The 16,646-nt window shown below is 69.4% G+C and overlaps 9 protein-coding genes across 9 annotated transcripts; 5 read left to right on the forward strand and 4 right to left on the reverse strand.

Annotated features, from left to right (window-relative positions):
- Window positions 1-129: 129 nt before the first annotated feature.
- Window positions 130-5,102, forward strand: MICPUCDRAFT_51562 (uncharacterized protein; the record flags this gene model as incomplete). Its single annotated transcript, XM_003061841.1, has 3 exons — window positions 130-1,325; window positions 1,468-4,534; window positions 4,680-5,102. The coding sequence occupies 3 exons, from the start codon at window positions 130-132 to the stop codon at window positions 5,100-5,102; spliced, it is 4,686 nt and encodes a 1,561-aa protein (XP_003061887.1).
- A 132-nt stretch (window positions 5,103-5,234) lies between these two features.
- Window positions 5,235-6,143, forward strand: MICPUCDRAFT_51563 (uncharacterized protein; the record flags this gene model as incomplete). Its single annotated transcript, XM_003061842.1, has 1 exon — window positions 5,235-6,143. One exon carries the CDS (start codon window positions 5,235-5,237, stop codon window positions 6,141-6,143), a length of 909 nt encoding a protein of 302 aa, XP_003061888.1.
- Window positions 6,144-6,260: 117 nt separating this feature from the next.
- MICPUCDRAFT_51564 (uncharacterized protein) lies at window positions 6,261-8,309 on the reverse strand (the record flags this gene model as incomplete). The annotated part of the gene is made up of 1 exon (XM_003062055.1): window positions 6,261-8,309. One exon carries the CDS (start codon window positions 8,307-8,309, stop codon window positions 6,261-6,263), a length of 2,049 nt encoding a protein of 682 aa, XP_003062101.1.
- A 64-nt stretch (window positions 8,310-8,373) lies between these two features.
- On the forward strand, window positions 8,374-9,149 carry MICPUCDRAFT_51565 (uncharacterized protein). The gene has a single exon (XM_003061843.1). The coding sequence runs from the start codon at window positions 8,391-8,393 to the stop codon at window positions 9,045-9,047; it is 657 nt and encodes a 218-aa protein (XP_003061889.1). The 5' UTR covers window positions 8,374-8,390; the 3' UTR covers window positions 9,048-9,149.
- Window positions 9,150-9,247: 98 nt separating this feature from the next.
- On the reverse strand, window positions 9,248-10,888 carry MICPUCDRAFT_20852 (uncharacterized protein; the record flags this gene model as incomplete). The annotated part of the gene is made up of 4 exons (XM_003062056.1): window positions 9,248-9,716; window positions 9,831-10,009; window positions 10,230-10,442; window positions 10,646-10,888. 4 exons carry the CDS (start codon window positions 10,886-10,888, stop codon window positions 9,248-9,250), a joined length of 1,104 nt encoding a protein of 367 aa, XP_003062102.1.
- A 124-nt stretch (window positions 10,889-11,012) lies between these two features.
- Window positions 11,013-12,224, reverse strand: MICPUCDRAFT_51567 (uncharacterized protein; the record flags this gene model as incomplete). Its single annotated transcript, XM_003062057.1, has 1 exon — window positions 11,013-12,224. One exon carries the CDS (start codon window positions 12,222-12,224, stop codon window positions 11,013-11,015), a length of 1,212 nt encoding a protein of 403 aa, XP_003062103.1.
- A 122-nt stretch (window positions 12,225-12,346) lies between these two features.
- On the forward strand, window positions 12,347-13,603 carry MICPUCDRAFT_21172 (uncharacterized protein; the record flags this gene model as incomplete). Its single annotated transcript, XM_003061844.1, has 4 exons — window positions 12,347-12,656; window positions 12,814-12,981; window positions 13,095-13,137; window positions 13,246-13,603. 4 exons carry the CDS (start codon window positions 12,347-12,349, stop codon window positions 13,601-13,603), a joined length of 879 nt encoding a protein of 292 aa, XP_003061890.1.
- Window positions 13,604-13,768: 165 nt separating this feature from the next.
- Window positions 13,769-14,770, forward strand: MICPUCDRAFT_41835 (uncharacterized protein; the record flags this gene model as incomplete). The annotated part of the gene is made up of 1 exon (XM_003061845.1): window positions 13,769-14,770. One exon carries the CDS (start codon window positions 13,769-13,771, stop codon window positions 14,768-14,770), a length of 1,002 nt encoding a protein of 333 aa, XP_003061891.1.
- An 8-nt stretch (window positions 14,771-14,778) lies between these two features.
- Window positions 14,779-16,203, reverse strand: MICPUCDRAFT_51570 (thiamine pyrophosphokinase; the record flags this gene model as incomplete). Its single annotated transcript, XM_003062058.1, has 4 exons — window positions 14,779-15,005; window positions 15,132-15,296; window positions 15,403-15,446; window positions 15,516-16,203. The coding sequence occupies 4 exons, from the start codon at window positions 16,201-16,203 to the stop codon at window positions 14,835-14,837; spliced, it is 1,068 nt and encodes a 355-aa protein (XP_003062104.1). The 3' UTR covers window positions 14,779-14,834.
- Between the last annotated feature and the right edge of the window lie 443 nt (window positions 16,204-16,646).

Here is a 16,646-nt window from a genome sequence, read left to right on the forward strand (position 1 = left end):
GGCAGCGCGTCGTCGTTCTGTTCTCGGAGCTGTCGAACGAGTCGTCAACCTGAAGTTCAAATCGCGCGCATCATCCGAACAAAAATACGTCAGCAGAAGTCATCGCGCGGGGCGCGGACGCCGGGCGCCATGAAACGCGAGGAGCCGGAGCCGGACGGCGGCGAGTGGGGGATCATAGAGACCGCGGCGGCGACGCCGAGCAAGGCGCCGAGGCTCGAGGCGCGCGATCTCTCCCCTCCTCCCGAGGCGCCGGGCCCCTCCCTCCCACCCGACGGCGCGTTGGGCAGATCCGACGACCGTCCGCGCGCGCCCGTCGAAGCGCTGGCGTCCTTCGCGTCCACGACGACGACGACGATGGCGTGCGCGTTCGCGGCGATCTCCGCGGAGCCGCCGCCGCCGCCCGCGCCGGCGCCCGCGCCGGCGCCGCGATCGCCGCCGCCGACGGACGACTCGGCCGCGTCGGACGACGCGCGCGCGCCTCCCGCGGCGACGAACGACGCGACGGCGACGGCGACGGCGACGGCGATGCCACCCCCGTCGCGCGAGCCGTCGCCGGAGCGGCCGCCGGAGCCGCCGTCTTCCCTGATCGCGCGCGCGGACGTCGAGACGAAGGACGAGGAGGACGCCGCGGCCGCGAAGGCGACTGTCGACGCGCGCGCGGAGAAGGGCGAGGAGGAGCATCGCGAGGATCCGCGAGGGAGGGTGCCAGACGTCGCCGAGCGTTCATCAGTCCCGGCGGCGGCGGCAGCGGCGGAAGAGCCGCCCGCGCAGCCGCCGGCGCCGATGGACGTCGACGACGAAGAAGAAGAAGAGGAAAAAGAAACCCATCGAAGAGAAGAAGAGAACCCTTCGGTTCCGCCGCCGGCGGAGGCGACCGCGGAGAAAGAGGAACTGATCGAAGCGGCGCCGGCGACCTCGCCGGAACCGCCGCGCCCTCCGCCGCTCGTGAACGCCGCCGACGGACAAGGACAACGCCGCTCCACGGAAGACCTCGCCGCGGCGTGGCGCGAGAAAGAGGCGGAAAGACGCGCGCAGTGGAAAGCGGCGCACGACGAGACGCCGTGGGCCAAGTGGAAGCGGGTGCAAAACGATCCCGATCCGTTCTGCCGCGACGTCATCGCTCGCCTCGAACGCGCCGAACGCGAGGAGCCGTACCACCAAGTCGGCGAAAATTGGCGACGCGCGCCGTGGGACGTGAACCCGTACGAGCCGATCAGGCCCGGGTTCGTCGTCGCGCGCGACCTGCCCGCGCCGGACTCTCAGATCGTTCTCGAGAAGCTGCGAACGAACCTGGAGGCGGGTTGGATGGATCAGCCGCCGCCGAGGTGAGACTGCTTCCCATACGACCCCGTTCGCGTGTTGATCGTCGTTCCTTAAGGACTTTTCACGTCGTCACTCTTCACCCGCGCTTCCCTTTCAACGTTTGACCGGTAAGACGTCGACTGACCGATCGCTTCACCCACCCAGGTCGCCGCCGCCGGATCCGACCGCGATCGCCGCGGCGAACGCGGCGATGGACGACGTCCCGTGCCTCGTGTGCGGGAAGACCGACGGCGAGGATGACTTCGTGTTGTGCGAGACGTGCCCGAAGGGGGGGCACTTTCAGTGCCTCGGGATGCGAGCCGTCCCGGAGGACGACTGGTACTGTCAGGCGTGCGTCCTCGCGAAGACGAGCGGCGAAGAAGGCGGCGGCGGCGGCGACGCGGCGGAGACGCCGGCGCCGGCGGCGATCGCGGCGGCGATCGCGGCGGCGTACGAGCCCCCCGCGCCGCCCGACGTGCGATGCCGCGCACCGCTGCGGTTAGGCGTCGACGTCGAGGAGCGACCGATGTGGGGCATGGATTGCTACACGCGAACCGCGGTGTTCGCGGCGATCTCCGGCGCCGCCGCGTTCAAGGGCGACGACGCCGTCGCCGCCGCGCGACGGGAGGCGTTCTTCACTCGTCGGCTGATGACGACGGTGCACACGATGGGCGAGGACGGGTGGGACCTCGCGCTCGCCGCGGAGAAGCTCAGAGACGAGGCGAAGGCGGCGATGGAGAGGGGGGGAGACGCGGAGGGGACGTCGACCGTCGCGCCGCCGCCGCCGCCGACGACGATCGCCGAACGCGACGTCGTCGACGCGTGCGAGCACATCCTCCGCGCGATCAGAGAAGTGGACGAGGCGGGGATATCCACGGTCCCGCCGCCGAAGGTCAAGCTGAAGACGGGGCAGGTGAGCGTGTCGGGGTACATGATGTACTGCAGAGAGGCGAGGAAGGACCCGTGCCCGAAGTTTCAGGCGTTGTCGGCCAAGGCGAAGTTGAAGGCGATGGGACGCGCGTGGAATCGCATGGACGCGGACGAGATCGCGCGGTACGAAGCCCTCGCGAAGGAGGAGAAGATCCTGAAGCAAGCCGAGCGCGCCGCGGAGGAGCTCGCCGCCGCGGAGGCCGCGGAGGCGGCCGCCGCGGAGGAGAAGAAGGCGAAGGCGGCGGCGGAGGAGGAAGCGCCGGCGGCGGCGGCGCCGCCGCCGCCGCCGGCGACGACGCGGCGGCACTTCCGACTTCACCCCAAGGGCGTCGGCGTCGTGTGCATCCGGCCGGAGGGTCTCCCCGCGGGGACGTACGTCAACGATTACCTCGGCGAGATTTACGCGCCGTGGCGGTGGTACGAGCGGCAAGACGCGATCAAGAAGCGGGAGCCGGGGAAGGAGCTCCCCGATTTTTTTAACATCACGTTGGAGCGTCCGGCGGAAGACGCCGCGGGATACGACACGCTGTTCGTTGAAGCCGCGCATCGGTGCACGTTCTCGAGCCGGTTGTCGCACTCGTGCGCGCCGAACGTGCACACCGTGGGCGTCGTCGTCGACGCGAGCGAATCAGGAGGTGACACGTCGGACGATAAAGCTGCGGAGGAGAAGAAGGCTCGCGAGAGTGACGCGGCGAAGTTGACCATCGCGCAGTACACGACGCGTCGGGTCGAATACGGCGAGGAGCTGTGCTGGAACTACTCGTGCGTCACGGAGAGCGAGAAGGAGTACCGCGCCGCGATCTGTCTGTGCTCCGCGCCGACGTGCAAGGGCGCGTTCTTGGACTACGCCGGCAGCAGCGCGTTCACCGTCGTCATGGCGCGGCGGCATAACTTTCTCGACCGGAACGCGATCCTCATGCGCGCGTGCTCGGAGCCGGTAACGCCCGCGGACCGCGCGTTACTCGCGGCGAACGGGATCAAGTCGTCCGCGCTGACGATGCATCTCCCCGCGGACGAGCCGCGAGGAGATGACCGTCCCCCCGGAGCGTCGTATCAGTCTCAGAAGAAGAAGCCCGCGGTGCCGCGATACGCCGCGAGCGATTTCAAAGTCGGGTGCGCGGTGAAAGTGTACTGGCGGAGCGACGACGCGTGGTACGCCGGCGTGATCCAGGACCAGCAGGGTGCCGAGGGGGGTGCCGAGGAGGGTGCCGTCCTCTCGAAGATCGTCTACGACGACGGCGACGTGGAGACCTTGGACCTCGTCGGCGGCGCGGAGAAGGTTGTCCTCGTGACGCGCGCGGACGGAGAGCCGACGGGCGACGGCGACGTCGAGTACGACGTCGACGCCGAAGACGACGACGCCGCCGACGCCGCGAACGAAGCGAACGAAGCGAACGACGCCGCCGACGCCGCCGACGACGAAGAGGTCGCCGCCGCCGACGACGAAGAGGTCGCCGCCGCCGACGCCACCGACGCCACCGACGCGAAGACGACGACGACGACGGACGCGGGGAGGACGATCCCCGTCGAGTGCCCCGAGTGGCTCGTAAAGTGGGCCGCGCTCACGCTCGAATACGTCGATCTCGAGAGAGCGCTCCTCCCCGACGCGTTGCTCGAGCAACCGCTCGACGGCATCGCGTACGACGCCGCGTTCGCGTCCGCGACCGCCGCGGGCGTCGTCGCGACGCGCCTCCAGAACATCATCATCACGCTGGACAAGATCAAGTACGTGTTGCGGCAGCCCGGGCAGTGCCGCGCGCCGTTCTTGCGGCCGCTGACGGAGGAGGAAGTCGTCGACCATCTCTGGAGCGGCGAGCACGGCGTCTTAAAACGCGCGGCGGAGGAGGCGACGATCGCCGCGAAGTGCAAGGGCGCGCTCGCGAAGCGCCAGCGCGACCGCGGCGGCGGCGCGACCGCGGCGCCACCGAAGCCCTCCGTGGACCGCCCGGACGCGGCGTCGTGCGCGGCGCTGCGCGATTTGCTGGACGGTCCGCGGCCGCGCGACGCGAAGGCGGCGCGCGCGGGTTTGTTGACGGCGTCGAACATTTTACGCGACGCGCCGAGCGGCGCGCACGCCGCCGCCGCGGACGCGCTGTTCATGTACGCGCACGTGGAGCACTGGTGCACGCCGGAGAAGTTCAACGGGTTCACATCCCCGCCCGTGCACTTGGAGCCGCTCCCGCCGGGGGAGCGGCGCGCGAAGCTTCCGATGTTTTGCAAGGGCGACGCGGCGAACATCGCGAAGAAGAAGTATCAGGCGCGTTCTATCTCACACTGGTCCCCATACGACCGCGTTGGCGTGGTGAACGCCGATCCTTAAGGACTTTTGCCGTCGTCTCTCTCCGCCCAGGGTCCCTCGCTTTCAATCCCCGGCCTCGGCGCCTTTCGACTCCACCTGACGCCTTTGAACTCCACCCCGACGTTCGCTTGTATGGAACGACCCTCAGCCGCACTTCGCGTGGGGCCAGCTCGTGTCGTGGTTCAAACAGACCGTCTACGACCCCAGCGCGTCGCTCAGCGCGGAGCGACGAGGGACGATGTCGCTTCCCGACCCGGAGAGCTTCTACGCGTGCGCGCCGGGGGAGTACCGAAAGAGGGAGCGGAAGGCGATGTTGAAAAGTTTAGAGCGAAAGCCGGACGCCATGTGGCCGACGACGTGGTCGTTTTCGTTTCGCAACCCGGCCAAGGTGTACGGGTCGCCGTGGCTGGACGACGCGATCGGCGCGGGGCGCGGGGAGGCGGCGAAGACGCCTGGGCTGCTCAGGGAGCTCGCGAGGCTCGGGGAGGGCGGCGCGCGCGTCGGCGGCGGCGGCGGCGACGGCGGGGAGAAACCGAAGGAGGCGAAGCTTGTCGTGACGTTGCGGATGTAAGTTGTGCGCGCGGTGATGACAGCTGTGCTCGAAGAGCTTTTCGTCTTTATTTGCTGGACACTGATGCGAACGCCTTCGTCAGATCTCGTCCGCTCCGCGCGCGTCGCGTCCTCCGCCGACCGATCGACGACGATGGAGTTCTACCCCACCCCCGGCGTCGCGTCCTCCTCCTCGTTCGCCGGCGCGACGCTCGTGATCGCGGTCGCGTCGCACGGCAACGTCGGGCAGCTCGCGTGCGATCTCCTCGTGCAGCGCCTCCGCGCGCGACGCGTCGGGAGTTTGGATCATCCGTCGCTGCTGCCGTGCGTCGGCGGCGACGCGTTCGGTCGCGCGCGCGGGGACGGCGGCGCGCTCGCGATGAGCGCGGAGGTGTACGAGGTCGGCGGGGGCGGAACAAGCGGGCCTCGGAGGACGATCCTCGTCCAGCAGCGCGCGGAAGTTCGTGCGGGATCGCAGCGCGCGTTCGCGTCCGCGGTCGCGGCGTGGGCGTCGGCGTCGGCGTTCCACGAGACGGTCGTCCTCGCGTCCGCGCCGTCCACCGCGGCGGGGCACGGGAAGGGCGCGACCGCGCAGATCGGCGCGACGGTCGTCAGGCACGTCCTCGCGTCCGCGGTCGCCGCCGCGGTGGACGGCGCGAAGGAGGAGGAAGAGGGCGACGAGGGCCGCCGCGAGGGGAGATTCGAGGATGCGAGATTCCAAGCCGCCGGCGCCGTCGCGTTGGAACGCTCGACGCTGACGAGAGACCGCCGCGCGGCGTCGTCGCTGCCGCCGTGGAGCCTCCTCCGCGCGTTTCACGACGACGCGGCGGGGAAGGGGAACGGGAAGACGTCGTGCGTCGCGGTGCTGGCGCTGTGCTCGGAGGGGGACAACACCGCGGACGCCGTCGCCGTCGCGGCGGCGGCGGCGACGGCGCTCGGGCTCTCGCGCGGCGACGACGCGGCGGAGGAGGGAGGTAAGGGGGAGGGGGAGGGGTGGACCGCGCCGGCGTCGTGGGCGGCGGCGTACGGCCAGCGCCCGACCGCGCGCGCGATGTTCACGTGATGGCGGTCAACGCGGCGCGCGGCGGCGACGGTATTTGTACCTAGCTTTGAGAAAGTACTTCCGGAAGTACGGAAGTACTTTCGTACTTTAGTACGTCGTAGCGCTTATTCTACGTAGCTAGAGCTTACTCGATCCCACCGCGACGCTCGCGTACGCCGCGTTCAGCGCGCGCTCCGCCGCGTTCGCCGCGTCCGCGTGCGCCCTCGCCAGCTCGTCGACGACATCCTCCAGACTCATCGAAAACTCCAGATGACGCTCGAGCTCCGCGCGCGCGGCGGCTCTCGCGTCCGCCGCCGCGCTCTCCGCCGCCGCCTTGGCCCTCTCCGCCCTCGCCTCCGTCTCTCGCAACGCCTTCGCCTCCGCCATGTGTTTCGCGATGACGTCGGCGCCCGATTCGAATCGTTCGCCGCCGCCGGCGCTCTGCGCGTCCGCGTCCGCCGCGCGTCGGCGTCGGTCGCGTCGCTCCTTCTCTCTCGCCGCCGCCGCGTTGATCGTCGCGGCTTCCGCGGACGCGAGCCGCGCCGCCGCGGTCGTCGCGGACGGTCGGGACCCCCACCCGAACGAAGACACGCCGTCGACGCCGCTCACGGTGGCGCGCATCTCGGGGGAGAACCCGGGACCTTCTCTCTTCGCCGCGGTCGGCGCCGCCGCGGTCGCCGCCGCCCCGGGGACGCGGAGTTTCGCGGAGCACTTCGGGCACCGGAACACCGGGACGTTCGACGCGATCTTCAACGTCGCCGCGCACTTCCCGCACTTGATCTTGCGAAGCTCGCCGCTCGCCGTGCTCGTCGTCGTCGCCGCCGTCGTCGTCGTCGTCGTCGTCGTCGTCGATCGATCGCCCTCTCCGACGTCGGGACTGCCCGACGCGCTCGCCTGATTCCGCGCGCGTCGAAGCATCGCGCTGCTCGCGCGTCCGACTTCTCTCGCGCACATCGCGTCGTCCTCGCTCTGGGATCCGCCGTCCCACCGCTCGGGGGTGCCTTCGCGCGCGTCGAAGAACCTTCTCCCGGTCCCGGTTCCGTCGGACAGTATATCCGACAGTTTATGCGACAGCGGCCGCGTCTCGCGTCGGTCGTCGCCGCGATCAAGAGTAAAACGCGGATCCAGAGTGAACGGCGAGACGACGTCCGCGGACTCGTCCCCGCGCCAGTCTGTCCACCCGTCGTCGGTCGCGGTCGCGGTCGCGGTCGCGGTCGCGGTCCTCGTATTCTGTCCGACGTTTTGTTCTTGTCCGAAACCGCCATCTTTACCGCCGCCGCCCACGGATCCGTACGACGTGATCTTCCCACCCGCCGCGTTGGACAGCAGCGACGCGCGCTCGTCGCGGCGGCGTCTCTTTTCCTCCTTCTCCTCCGTCACCGCCGCGCGCAGCGCCGCCCTCGCGGCGTCGCTCTCCTCGTCGTCGGCGTCGTCCTCGTCGTCGTAGTCCGAGCTGTCGCTGTGGTCGTCGGCGGCGTCGGCGGGGTCGAATTCCGGCGCCCCCGCCGCGGCTCTTCCTCCTCCTCCTCCTCCTCCCGCGCTTCGCCTCACCGCGTCGCTCAAGATCGCGTTCGACAGCGGCGCCGCCGCGGCCTCGAGCGCGTCCAGCGCCGCCTCCGCGTCCGCGAGGTCGCCGCCGTCCGCGTTCGGGGACGCCACGTACGCCTCGAGCGCGCGGCCGAACGCGCGCAGCTTGACGCGATCGTCTTCGAACGCGTCCGATCGTCGCGCGCTCGCTTGGAGGTCCTCGAGCGCGCGCTCGCGCGCGGCGATCGCCGCCTCGTGCGCGTCGATCTCGCGCTCGAGCGCCAAGAGCTCCTCGCGCGTCGATCGCTCGCCGCGGCGTCTCGCGGCGTCGCCGCCGGGGCTCGCGGCGGGGGGCATGGAGGAGGACGCGCGAAGCGAGGCTGTCGTCGAGTCGTCGTCGTCGTGTCCCGCGCGTCCCGCGCGCGCGTCGCGGATCGCGGACGCCGCGGCGCTCGCGCCGCCCGTCGCGCCGGGGAGAGACGCGCGGAACGTCTCGTACGACTCCTCGGAGGCGCGGATGTGGAGATCGAGATCGAGCGGCGTCGCGTCGTCGCCGTCGTCGCGATGGCGCGCGGAAGGCATCTGCGCGGCGTTCGCGATGGCGCGAAACGATTGCGATTTGACTTTCTTTTTGCGCGAGAGGCCGACCGACCGCGCCATCGCCAGGGTGTCACGCATCCGCGTCAGCCGCGCGTACGACGCGTCGCTTCGAACACACCGCGAGGCGCGAGCCGCGCGACCATGCACGCCGCATCCAACGTCACGACCACCGCGACGCGCGCTCGCGCGGGCGCGCCGCGCGCGCCCGCCGCGACCGCGCGCGCCTCGCGCGCGTTCCCGTGCGCCCCTCGCGGCCGGAACGGATTATCATCCTCCGCGTCTTCAAGCTGCTCGTCCGCGCGCCCCCATCTCTCCCGCGGCGCCGCGGTCGTCCTCCGCGCGAGCAAGAGCGCGTCGTCAAAGCCCACCGCGACGGAGATGTACCTCTCCCTGCGCGAGATGGAGCGCCTCGCCGCGGAGCGCGAGATGGCGTGCGTCGCGAACGCCGTGGGCGTCGCGCAGCAGACGGAGTGCACGGTCGCCTTCCTCGAGGAGGCGGAACAGATCGAGATGGCGTCTCTCGCCGCCGCCGCCGCGGGCGCGGACGTCAGCGACGAGAAGACCGTCGCGCGCGCGGCGGTTAAGAGCGCGCACGAGACGCGCAAAAAGATCGTGGAGGACGCCGCGGAGGCGGAGATCGCGTGCGTGCAGGGCGGCGGCGGCGGCGAGTGCACCGTCGCGTTCAACGACGCGTGGGACCGCGCGGAGGAGGCGGAGCGAGAGGCGGTCTTGCGGCACCGAGGGATCTTGAGGCGGTGGGTGAAGGCGCACAAGAAGAGAGACGCGGGCGCGCGGTGACGGAGGGACGAGCGAGGGACAGCGCGCGCGTCGTGATGAGTAAGGTTATTAGTCGTCGTCGTCGTCGTATGATGATTTAAGACATCGGGCAAAAGTCCTTAAGGATCGGCGTCCACATCGCCAACGGGGTCGTATGGGGACCAGTGTATAGAACGCACCTCAGCGCCGCGAACCGTAGACTATCCGATCGACCGGTGCTCTCAGTATCCGCGTCCTCGCCCGCGCCCGCCTCCTCCCGCCCCTCTTCCCCTCCCTCTTCCCACGCGCATGTACCCCCGCCCTCCCGGCGGCGGCCCCGCCGCGTCCGCGCACGACTGAAACCACTCCGGCGCGCTCTGGTCCGTCTCCGCCATGAGCTCCCGCAACGCCACGTACACCGGGCCGTTCCCGTCGTGGCCGAACCCGGGGACGTAAAACGACGTCGCGATCCCGTCGCGCCCCGCGCGTCCCGTGCGCCCGATCCTGTGCACGTACGCGTCGAAATCGCGTCCGTCCGTGGGGAGGTCGAAGTTGATCACGTGCGCGACGGCGGGGAGGTCTAAACCGCGCGAGGCGACGTCGGTGGCGACGAGGACGCGCGCGGCGCCGGAGGCGAACGCGTCGAGCGCGCGCGACCGCGCGCCCTGCGAGCAGTCGCCGTGGAGCTCCTCCGCGGCGAACAAGAAGCCGCTGGCTTCGGAGGGGGGGCCGCCCTCGGTGGTCTTGGGGCCCGACACCGCCGCCGCCGCGAGCGCAGCCTGACGGTCGCGCTCGATGATCTCCGCGAGCTTCGCGCGCACCCACGCGCACGTACCCTTGCTCGAACAAAACACGAGCGTCCGCGCGTCCGGAACCGCGCGCAGGACGGCGATCAACAGATCCAGCTTGCGCTCGCGCGACGCGTCCGCGCAGAGGACGATGCGCTGCTCGATCCCGGCGACGGTGCTGCCGACCCTCCCGACCGCGACCGTCGACGGCGACGGCTTGGTCGTCGCGCGGGGGCCCGCGAATCGCGCGTTTAGGGGCGTTCTATACAAGCGAACGTCGGGGTGGAGTTGAAAGGCGTCAGTTGGAGTTGAAAGGCGTCGAGGCGCGTCGGGATTGAAACCGAGGGGTGGGCGGAGAGATGCGCCGGGAAAAGTCCTTAAGGATCGGCGTTCACCACGCCGACGCGGTCGTATGGGAACCAGTGTGAGATAGAACGCGCCTTAATCCGTCGCCGGCGATCAACGCGCTCGCGAGCCGCTTCACCCCCGGCGGGAACGTCGCGCTGAACATCAAGTTCTGCCGCTCGCTCCCGCGCGGCATCCCGGCGTCGGTCACGAGCTCCGCGACCTGCGGCTCGAACCCCTGGTCCACCATCTGATCCGCCTCGTCGACGATCAGAATCTTCGCGCGAGACAGGTCGACGTACGGCTCGTCCTTCGCGCACGTGAGCAACCTGGAGTGAGTGGCGTTCGTTGAAAGGCGTCAGTGGTGGAGTCGAAAGGCGTCGTAGGGTCGAGCGTTGAAACCGAGGGACCCTGGGCGGAGAGAGACGCCGGCAAAAGTCCTTAAGGATCGGCGTTCACCACGCCAACGGGGTCGCACGGGGACCAGTGTGAACGCGAAATATGAACGCGCCTCCCCGGCGTGGACACGAGGATCGACGGCCCGAACGCGAGCTGCTCCAGCTGCGGCTTCACGCTCTGCCCGCCGTGGAGACACGCGACGACGTGGCCGGTCCCGAAGCAGAGCTGCCGCGCGGATAGCGCGACTTGCGCGGCGAGCTCGCGCGTCGGGACGAGGACGACGACGCGCGGCTTCGCGGGGGTGACGCGTCGGACGCCGGCGACGTCGTCAAAGTCGCCGGGGAAACGCATCTCAGGGCCGTTCCATACGAGCGAACGTCGGGGTGGAGTTCAAAGGCGTCAGATGGAGTTGAAAGGCGTCGTGGGCGGGGATTGAACGCAAGGGATGGGCGGGGAGACACGCCGGCAAAAGTCCTTAAGGATCCGCGTTCACCACACCAACGCGGTCGTATGGGGACCAGTGTGTGGGACGCACCTCATCCGCGGAGAGCGGGGGGCGAGCGTCGGCGTCGGCGTCGGCGTCGGCGTCGTCCACGTCAGCGTCGGCGTCGGCACCCTCCTCGGCACCCTCAGAGGGCGCGGCGCGGACGCGTCGGCTGCCGTAGCCCGGACCGCGCTTTCTCCTCTCGGTCGCGGTCGCCGTCGCCACTTCCGCGTCGTCGTCGTCGAAGAGGTCGAACGCGTCGTCGTTGTCGCCGCCTTCGCCGAACAGGTCGTCGTACAGCTCGTCCGCGACGTCCGCGGAGATGCCGGAGGAGACGTCCCCGAGATCCCGGGATGGATTCCCGCCGTTTCCGTCCCCGTCCCCGTCCCCGTCCCCGCGCGTCCCGAATAGCGTCTTCGCGACGGCGGGGATCAAATACGCCGCCGTCTTCCCGCTCCCCGTGGCGGCGCTGCATATCAAATCTCTGCCGCTCAGCGCGAGCGGTATCGCGTGCCGCTGCACCGGGGTCAGCGTCTCGAACCCGAGCCTTCGCGTCGCGGTGTCCACGAACTCGCGCCGCGCGGCGTCGGCGTCGGACCCGTCGGACCCGTCGGACCCGTCGAAGAATCGATCCAGCGCGTCCGCCAACGCGCGCACGCCCTCCGCGCCGGTCGGCAGCGGCTCGACGTCTTCGCTCTTACCGTCTTCGCTCGCGGGGTCGTCCACGGTGACCGGGATGTCGTCGTACGCGTCCGCGGCGGCGACGTGCGCCGCGTCGAAGGCGTCCGACGCCGATCTCGACGACGACGACGACGACGACGACGACGATTTCGCGAAGAGGCGAGGGAAGAGGTCTTCCTCGCGGTCCGGGAGGCATCGCCCGTGCGACCGCGCGCCGCCCTCGCCGTCGATCGCGGCCTGGACCTCCGCCCAGAAGTGCGCGCGCTCGTCGATCCGCCTCAGCCGCGCCTTCTCCTCGACAGCCGCGAGGACGTGCGGCGGGAGCTTCGTCTTCCCCGGGCGGCGCACGTGCCCGCCCTTCCCTCCGAAGCGCGCTCTGTCGCCGCGTCCGCCGCCGCGCCCGCCGCGCCCGCCGCCGCCGCGCCCGCCGCGCCCGCCGCCGCCGCGCCCGCCGCCGCGCCCTCGCGTCATGCGGTCGCCCGCGACGGGGACGAACCCGCGCGTCGCCGTCGTCGCCGCCATCGCGCGCGTCGTCACTGACCTAAAACCTCGCTTCGATGACGCCGTCGACGACGACCAGACCGGCAGATGGAAATCTAACAACGCGTCGCCGCCCGCACAACGCGTCGCGCTCGGACGTCGTCATGGCGTCCGCGTCCGTCGCGCCGCCGCCGCGACGCTTCTTCCACTCTCCGACGCCGCGGCGGCGGCGTCCGCGCGCCGGCGGAGGCGCGCGCGCGTCGACCCGCGCGCCGCCGTCGTCGTCGTCGTCGTCGTCGTCGTCGGGGTTCGTCCACCTGGTCGGCGCGGGCCCGGGCGGGATGGACGACATGACGACGCGAGCGCTCAGGCTCGTGCGGGAGTGCGACGTCCTCGTGTACGACGACCTCGGCGCGAGCGAGCGCGACGTCCTCGCGGAAGCTCGCGCGGACGCGGAGCGGATATACGTCGGAAGTGCGCGCCCTGGCGCCCTCGTCCCAACCCGCGTCGAAGGTTCTTTTTCCGCGTCGGCACCGTCGCGTGTGATCGTCTTCCGTTCCGTTCCATCCGTCCGTCCGCTCATCACCCCGCGCCCACTCCCCTTCCTTCGCACGACGACACGACGCGACAGAGCGCGGCGGCAGACGGAGCTCGTGGAAGCAGCCGGACATCGACGCGCTGCTCGTGGACAAGTGCGTCGCGGGGAAGCGCGTCGTGCGACTGAAGGGCGGGTGTCCGTCCACGTTCTCGAGGGTTCACTCCGAGCGCGCGGCGCTGAGGAAACGCGGCTGCGCGCACGGTGCGATCGATACGCGGCGTCGCGACCCTTCCGCGTCGACCGACCGCACGTCCACGTCCACGTCATCAAATCGATCAAACTCTCTCGCTGACCGACCGAGTCCGCGCGCGCAGAGCTCGTCCCCGGGGTGTCCTCCGCGCTCGCGGCGCCGCTCAGGTGCGTTCTAGCCATACAAAAGTTTTTCACCCACCGCTCGGTTTCAACATTTGATCGCTCCCCCTTTCAACTGACCGGTGAACTTTTTTTGTATGGAACGACCCTCAGCGCGGGGATCCCGCTCACGCACGTCGATCACGGGAAGCACTACGTCGTGTGCAGCGCGCACGACCCGGATGGCATCGATTTTCACGCGTTTAACGGCATAGACACGTGCGTTTTTTTGATGGTCGGGAAGAGTCTGCCGGTCGTGTGCGAACGCCTGGCGCGAGACGCGGGGAAGCGGTCAGACGCGCCGGCGGCGGTGATAAAAAACGGCCGGACGCGCGAGGAGGAAGTGTTCAGAGGGACGCTGGGGACGATGGCGGAGGTCACGGCGGGGAGGAATCTGTCACCGTGCGTGCTCGTCGTCGGGGAGGTCGCGCGGGAGGAGGAGGAGGAGGAGGAGGAGGAGGAGGAGGAGTGACGGACAGAGAACATAGATTTTATTCTGTTGAGAAATTTTATATCCATCGAAACGACCGTTCGTCGCGCTCGCGTCGCGTCACTTCTCCCGCGCGCCTCGCGCGACGACGCGACGCGACGGACGCGCGTCATCATAGCTTCTCCCTCCTCGAAGACGCACGGCGCCATGGAGCTCGGCACGTCGAGGTTCAACCCCGAGGACGAGATCGAGGACCTCGACCTCGCCGAGGCGACCGTCACGTCTCGAGGCGAGCTCCAGATCCAGTCGTGGCTTCGCTTCGCCGCGTCGAAGCGCGAGGAGGCGAAACGCGAGGTCGCCGCGCCGTTCGAGGACGCGCTCGAGTACAAGCTCTCGGACAGCGTCTTCACGAGGGACGACGTGCGAGCGCTGATCGAAGACCTCTCGCGCGAGACGTCCGAGCTGGTCGCGACGGAGCTCGAACGCGCGTCGCGCGTCGCGGCGGCGATGCTGAAACTCCTCTTCGCGCAGGCGGAGGCGCGAGGGTGCGGACGCGCCATGACGCTCGACGCGCACCAGCTCGAGGACGCGCGCGTGCTGGAGGAGATGCGCGCGATCGAGCGCGTCGCGCTGTCGAGGCCGGCGTCGGACTTCACGCGGGCGGCGCTGCGCGTTGGGATGACTCCCGTCGAGGACGACGACGACGAGTTCGCGTTCGACGTCGGCAAGGGCAAGGGCAAGACCGTCATCGTGAAAGAGACCGTCGTCGACGTCGCGACGGCGCGAGATTGCGAGAAGCTCCGCGCGGATCTCGCGGCGGCGCGAAGAGACGCGGGATCGCGCGTGCAGGACAGCGCGCAGTTTCAGCAGTTGAAACGATTGATGCAGCAGAAGACGCGCGAGCTGTCGATGCTGCGGACGCGACTGCGGCGGTACGAACCGGAGGCGGACGACGGCGACGTGGTCGGGACCGAGGACGACAGTTTCATCGAGAAGAAGGAGGAGGAGGATGAGGAGGGCGCGGAGGTGGAGAGAGAGAGAGGAGACGTCGACGTCGCGGGAGAGGTCGCGGCGGAGGCGGCGGCGGAGTCGCCGAGAGGAGGCGGCGTCGCGAGAGAGGTCGACGTCGAGGCGTCGCCGGGCCCGCCGCCGCCGCCGCCACCGGACGACGACGACGACGACGACGACGACGACGAGTTCGACTTTTAGACATCAGTCATGTTAGTAGATGATATAAGATAGAAGATAGTAGGCCCTAAAGCACGCGTACTCGTCACGACCGCAGACTCTTGACGAGCTCCGCGTATCCGGGCTCCTCCGGGGCGACGAAACCGTGTCGGACGAAAAAGTCGATGATCACGACGCAGCAGTTCGTCTTGAACTCCGTCGTCTGCGATATCGTCCGCATCGCGCGCTCCATCGTGTACCGCTCGAACCCCTCGACCTGGACGACGAAGGAAGCGTGAGATGGACCATCGAGGTGATGAAAAGGGTGAACGCGGAGTCTATAGGATTAATAAGAACGAAAAAACGCGACGACGACGACGACGATAAAACGCGCGCCGCGCACCTCGCCGTCCGCGGGCACCGGGACGAAATCCTCCGGGAGCTCGACGTCGTAACAAAACAGCACGTCTCTCTTGCAGCAGCCGTTGTAGTTCTGGTTATACGTGACGACGCCCACGGGCTTGGCGTTTTTCGCCAACTCCGGCGGCATCGACGCCTCCTCTTCGCACTGTGAGGTGCGTTCCATACAAAAAAAGTTCACCGGTCAGTTGAAAGGGGACGCGATCAAATGTTGAAACCGGGCGATGGGTGAAAAACTTTTGTATAGAACGCACCTCCTTCACGACGCACGTCCCCGGCGGCATGTTCGCGGGCAACCCTGCGCGTCGGCGATGGTTCATCGGTCAGTCGAAAGGCGGGTTTGACCGCGATCGGTCAAACGTTGAACCAGAAGAGAGGAGACGGGCGAGAAAAGTCCGTCCTCGAGAGACGGCGTCCGACGCGGGGTCGTACGGGGACCAGTCTGGAACGAACTCGCCTCCCGCGACGACGTGATCCAACTTTCCCGGAAACGTCTGCTTGTTCTTCGCCCTCCGCGCCACCCACAGCTCCTTGCTCCCGTCCGGCATCACGACGTAGCCGTTCACGTGGACGCCGTACGCGCGGATGCCGAGCAGCGACGCCGCCGCGCGCTCGACGAGGAGCAGATTCTCCGAGCCGTATCCCGCGTTGACCGGAAACAGCTCGTCCCTCCATCCCTCGATCACGCCCGCGTCGCGAAGGGACGTCATGACGGGCGCGACTACCGCGGTGCGCGCGTCCGCGGTCATCGTCGCGTCCGCGTCCAGCGTCACGATCGTTGACCGCGACGACGACGACGGCGACGACGCGTCCGCGTCCTCCTTCCCCTCCTCCATCGCGAACACGCCGTCGCCGTGCGCGACGAGCGCGTCCGCGAACGCGCGCTGCATGAGCCCCACCTCCACGCCCGCGACGACGAGCGGCGTGTACGTCGCGACGTCCGCGGGCGTGATCTCGTTGCACTCCGCGACGCGCGCGCGGAACCCGGGGACGTGCCCGGAGTAGGACGACGACGCGGGAGGAGCGGCCCCCGGGGGCGTCGACGCCGATGCCATCGTCGTGGTCGTTATTCGCGACGCCGAGGCGGACGCGCGTCTCGCGCGCGACGTCGTCGCGCGGTCGCTCGACGGCGACGGCGGCGCGACGCGCGAGGACGGCGCGGGGGCGGTCGCGAACGCGCGGGACATGCGGCGGCGGCGGCGGCGAAGGAGGGAGGAAGCGCGCGCCGTCCGACTGGTCGGGCGGTCCCGTCGTCGCGTCGGAGCTTTCGGGGCGAGCAGATCGAGATCTCCGTGTAGCTTGATCGCAGTACTGTACAGGGCGAGGTCCGTGACTAAAAGATCATACGACCACGAGGTATCCGGAGGATCAGGATCAGATTGCGGCGGACGACACCTGTCGAGATCCTGGTGCGCGAGCGATCGATCGCGCGCACTCCGCGCGACGCGTCGCGCAGCCTCGTCGTCGTCATCGCCATGGCCGCTCCCGTCGCATCCCC

The sequence above is a fragment of the Micromonas pusilla genome (assembly GCF_000151265.4).
Source record: "Micromonas pusilla CCMP1545 genomic scaffold MICPUCscaffold_11, whole genome shotgun sequence".
NCBI classification, from domain to species: domain Eukaryota; kingdom Viridiplantae; phylum Chlorophyta; class Mamiellophyceae; order Mamiellales; family Mamiellaceae; genus Micromonas; species Micromonas pusilla.

What these genes read in the sequence shown, in the direction of transcription:
- MICPUCDRAFT_51565 (XM_003061843.1), top strand. Translation starts at nt 8,391, where the DNA reads ATGCACGCCGCATCCAACGTCACGACCACCGCGACGCGCGCTCGCGCG.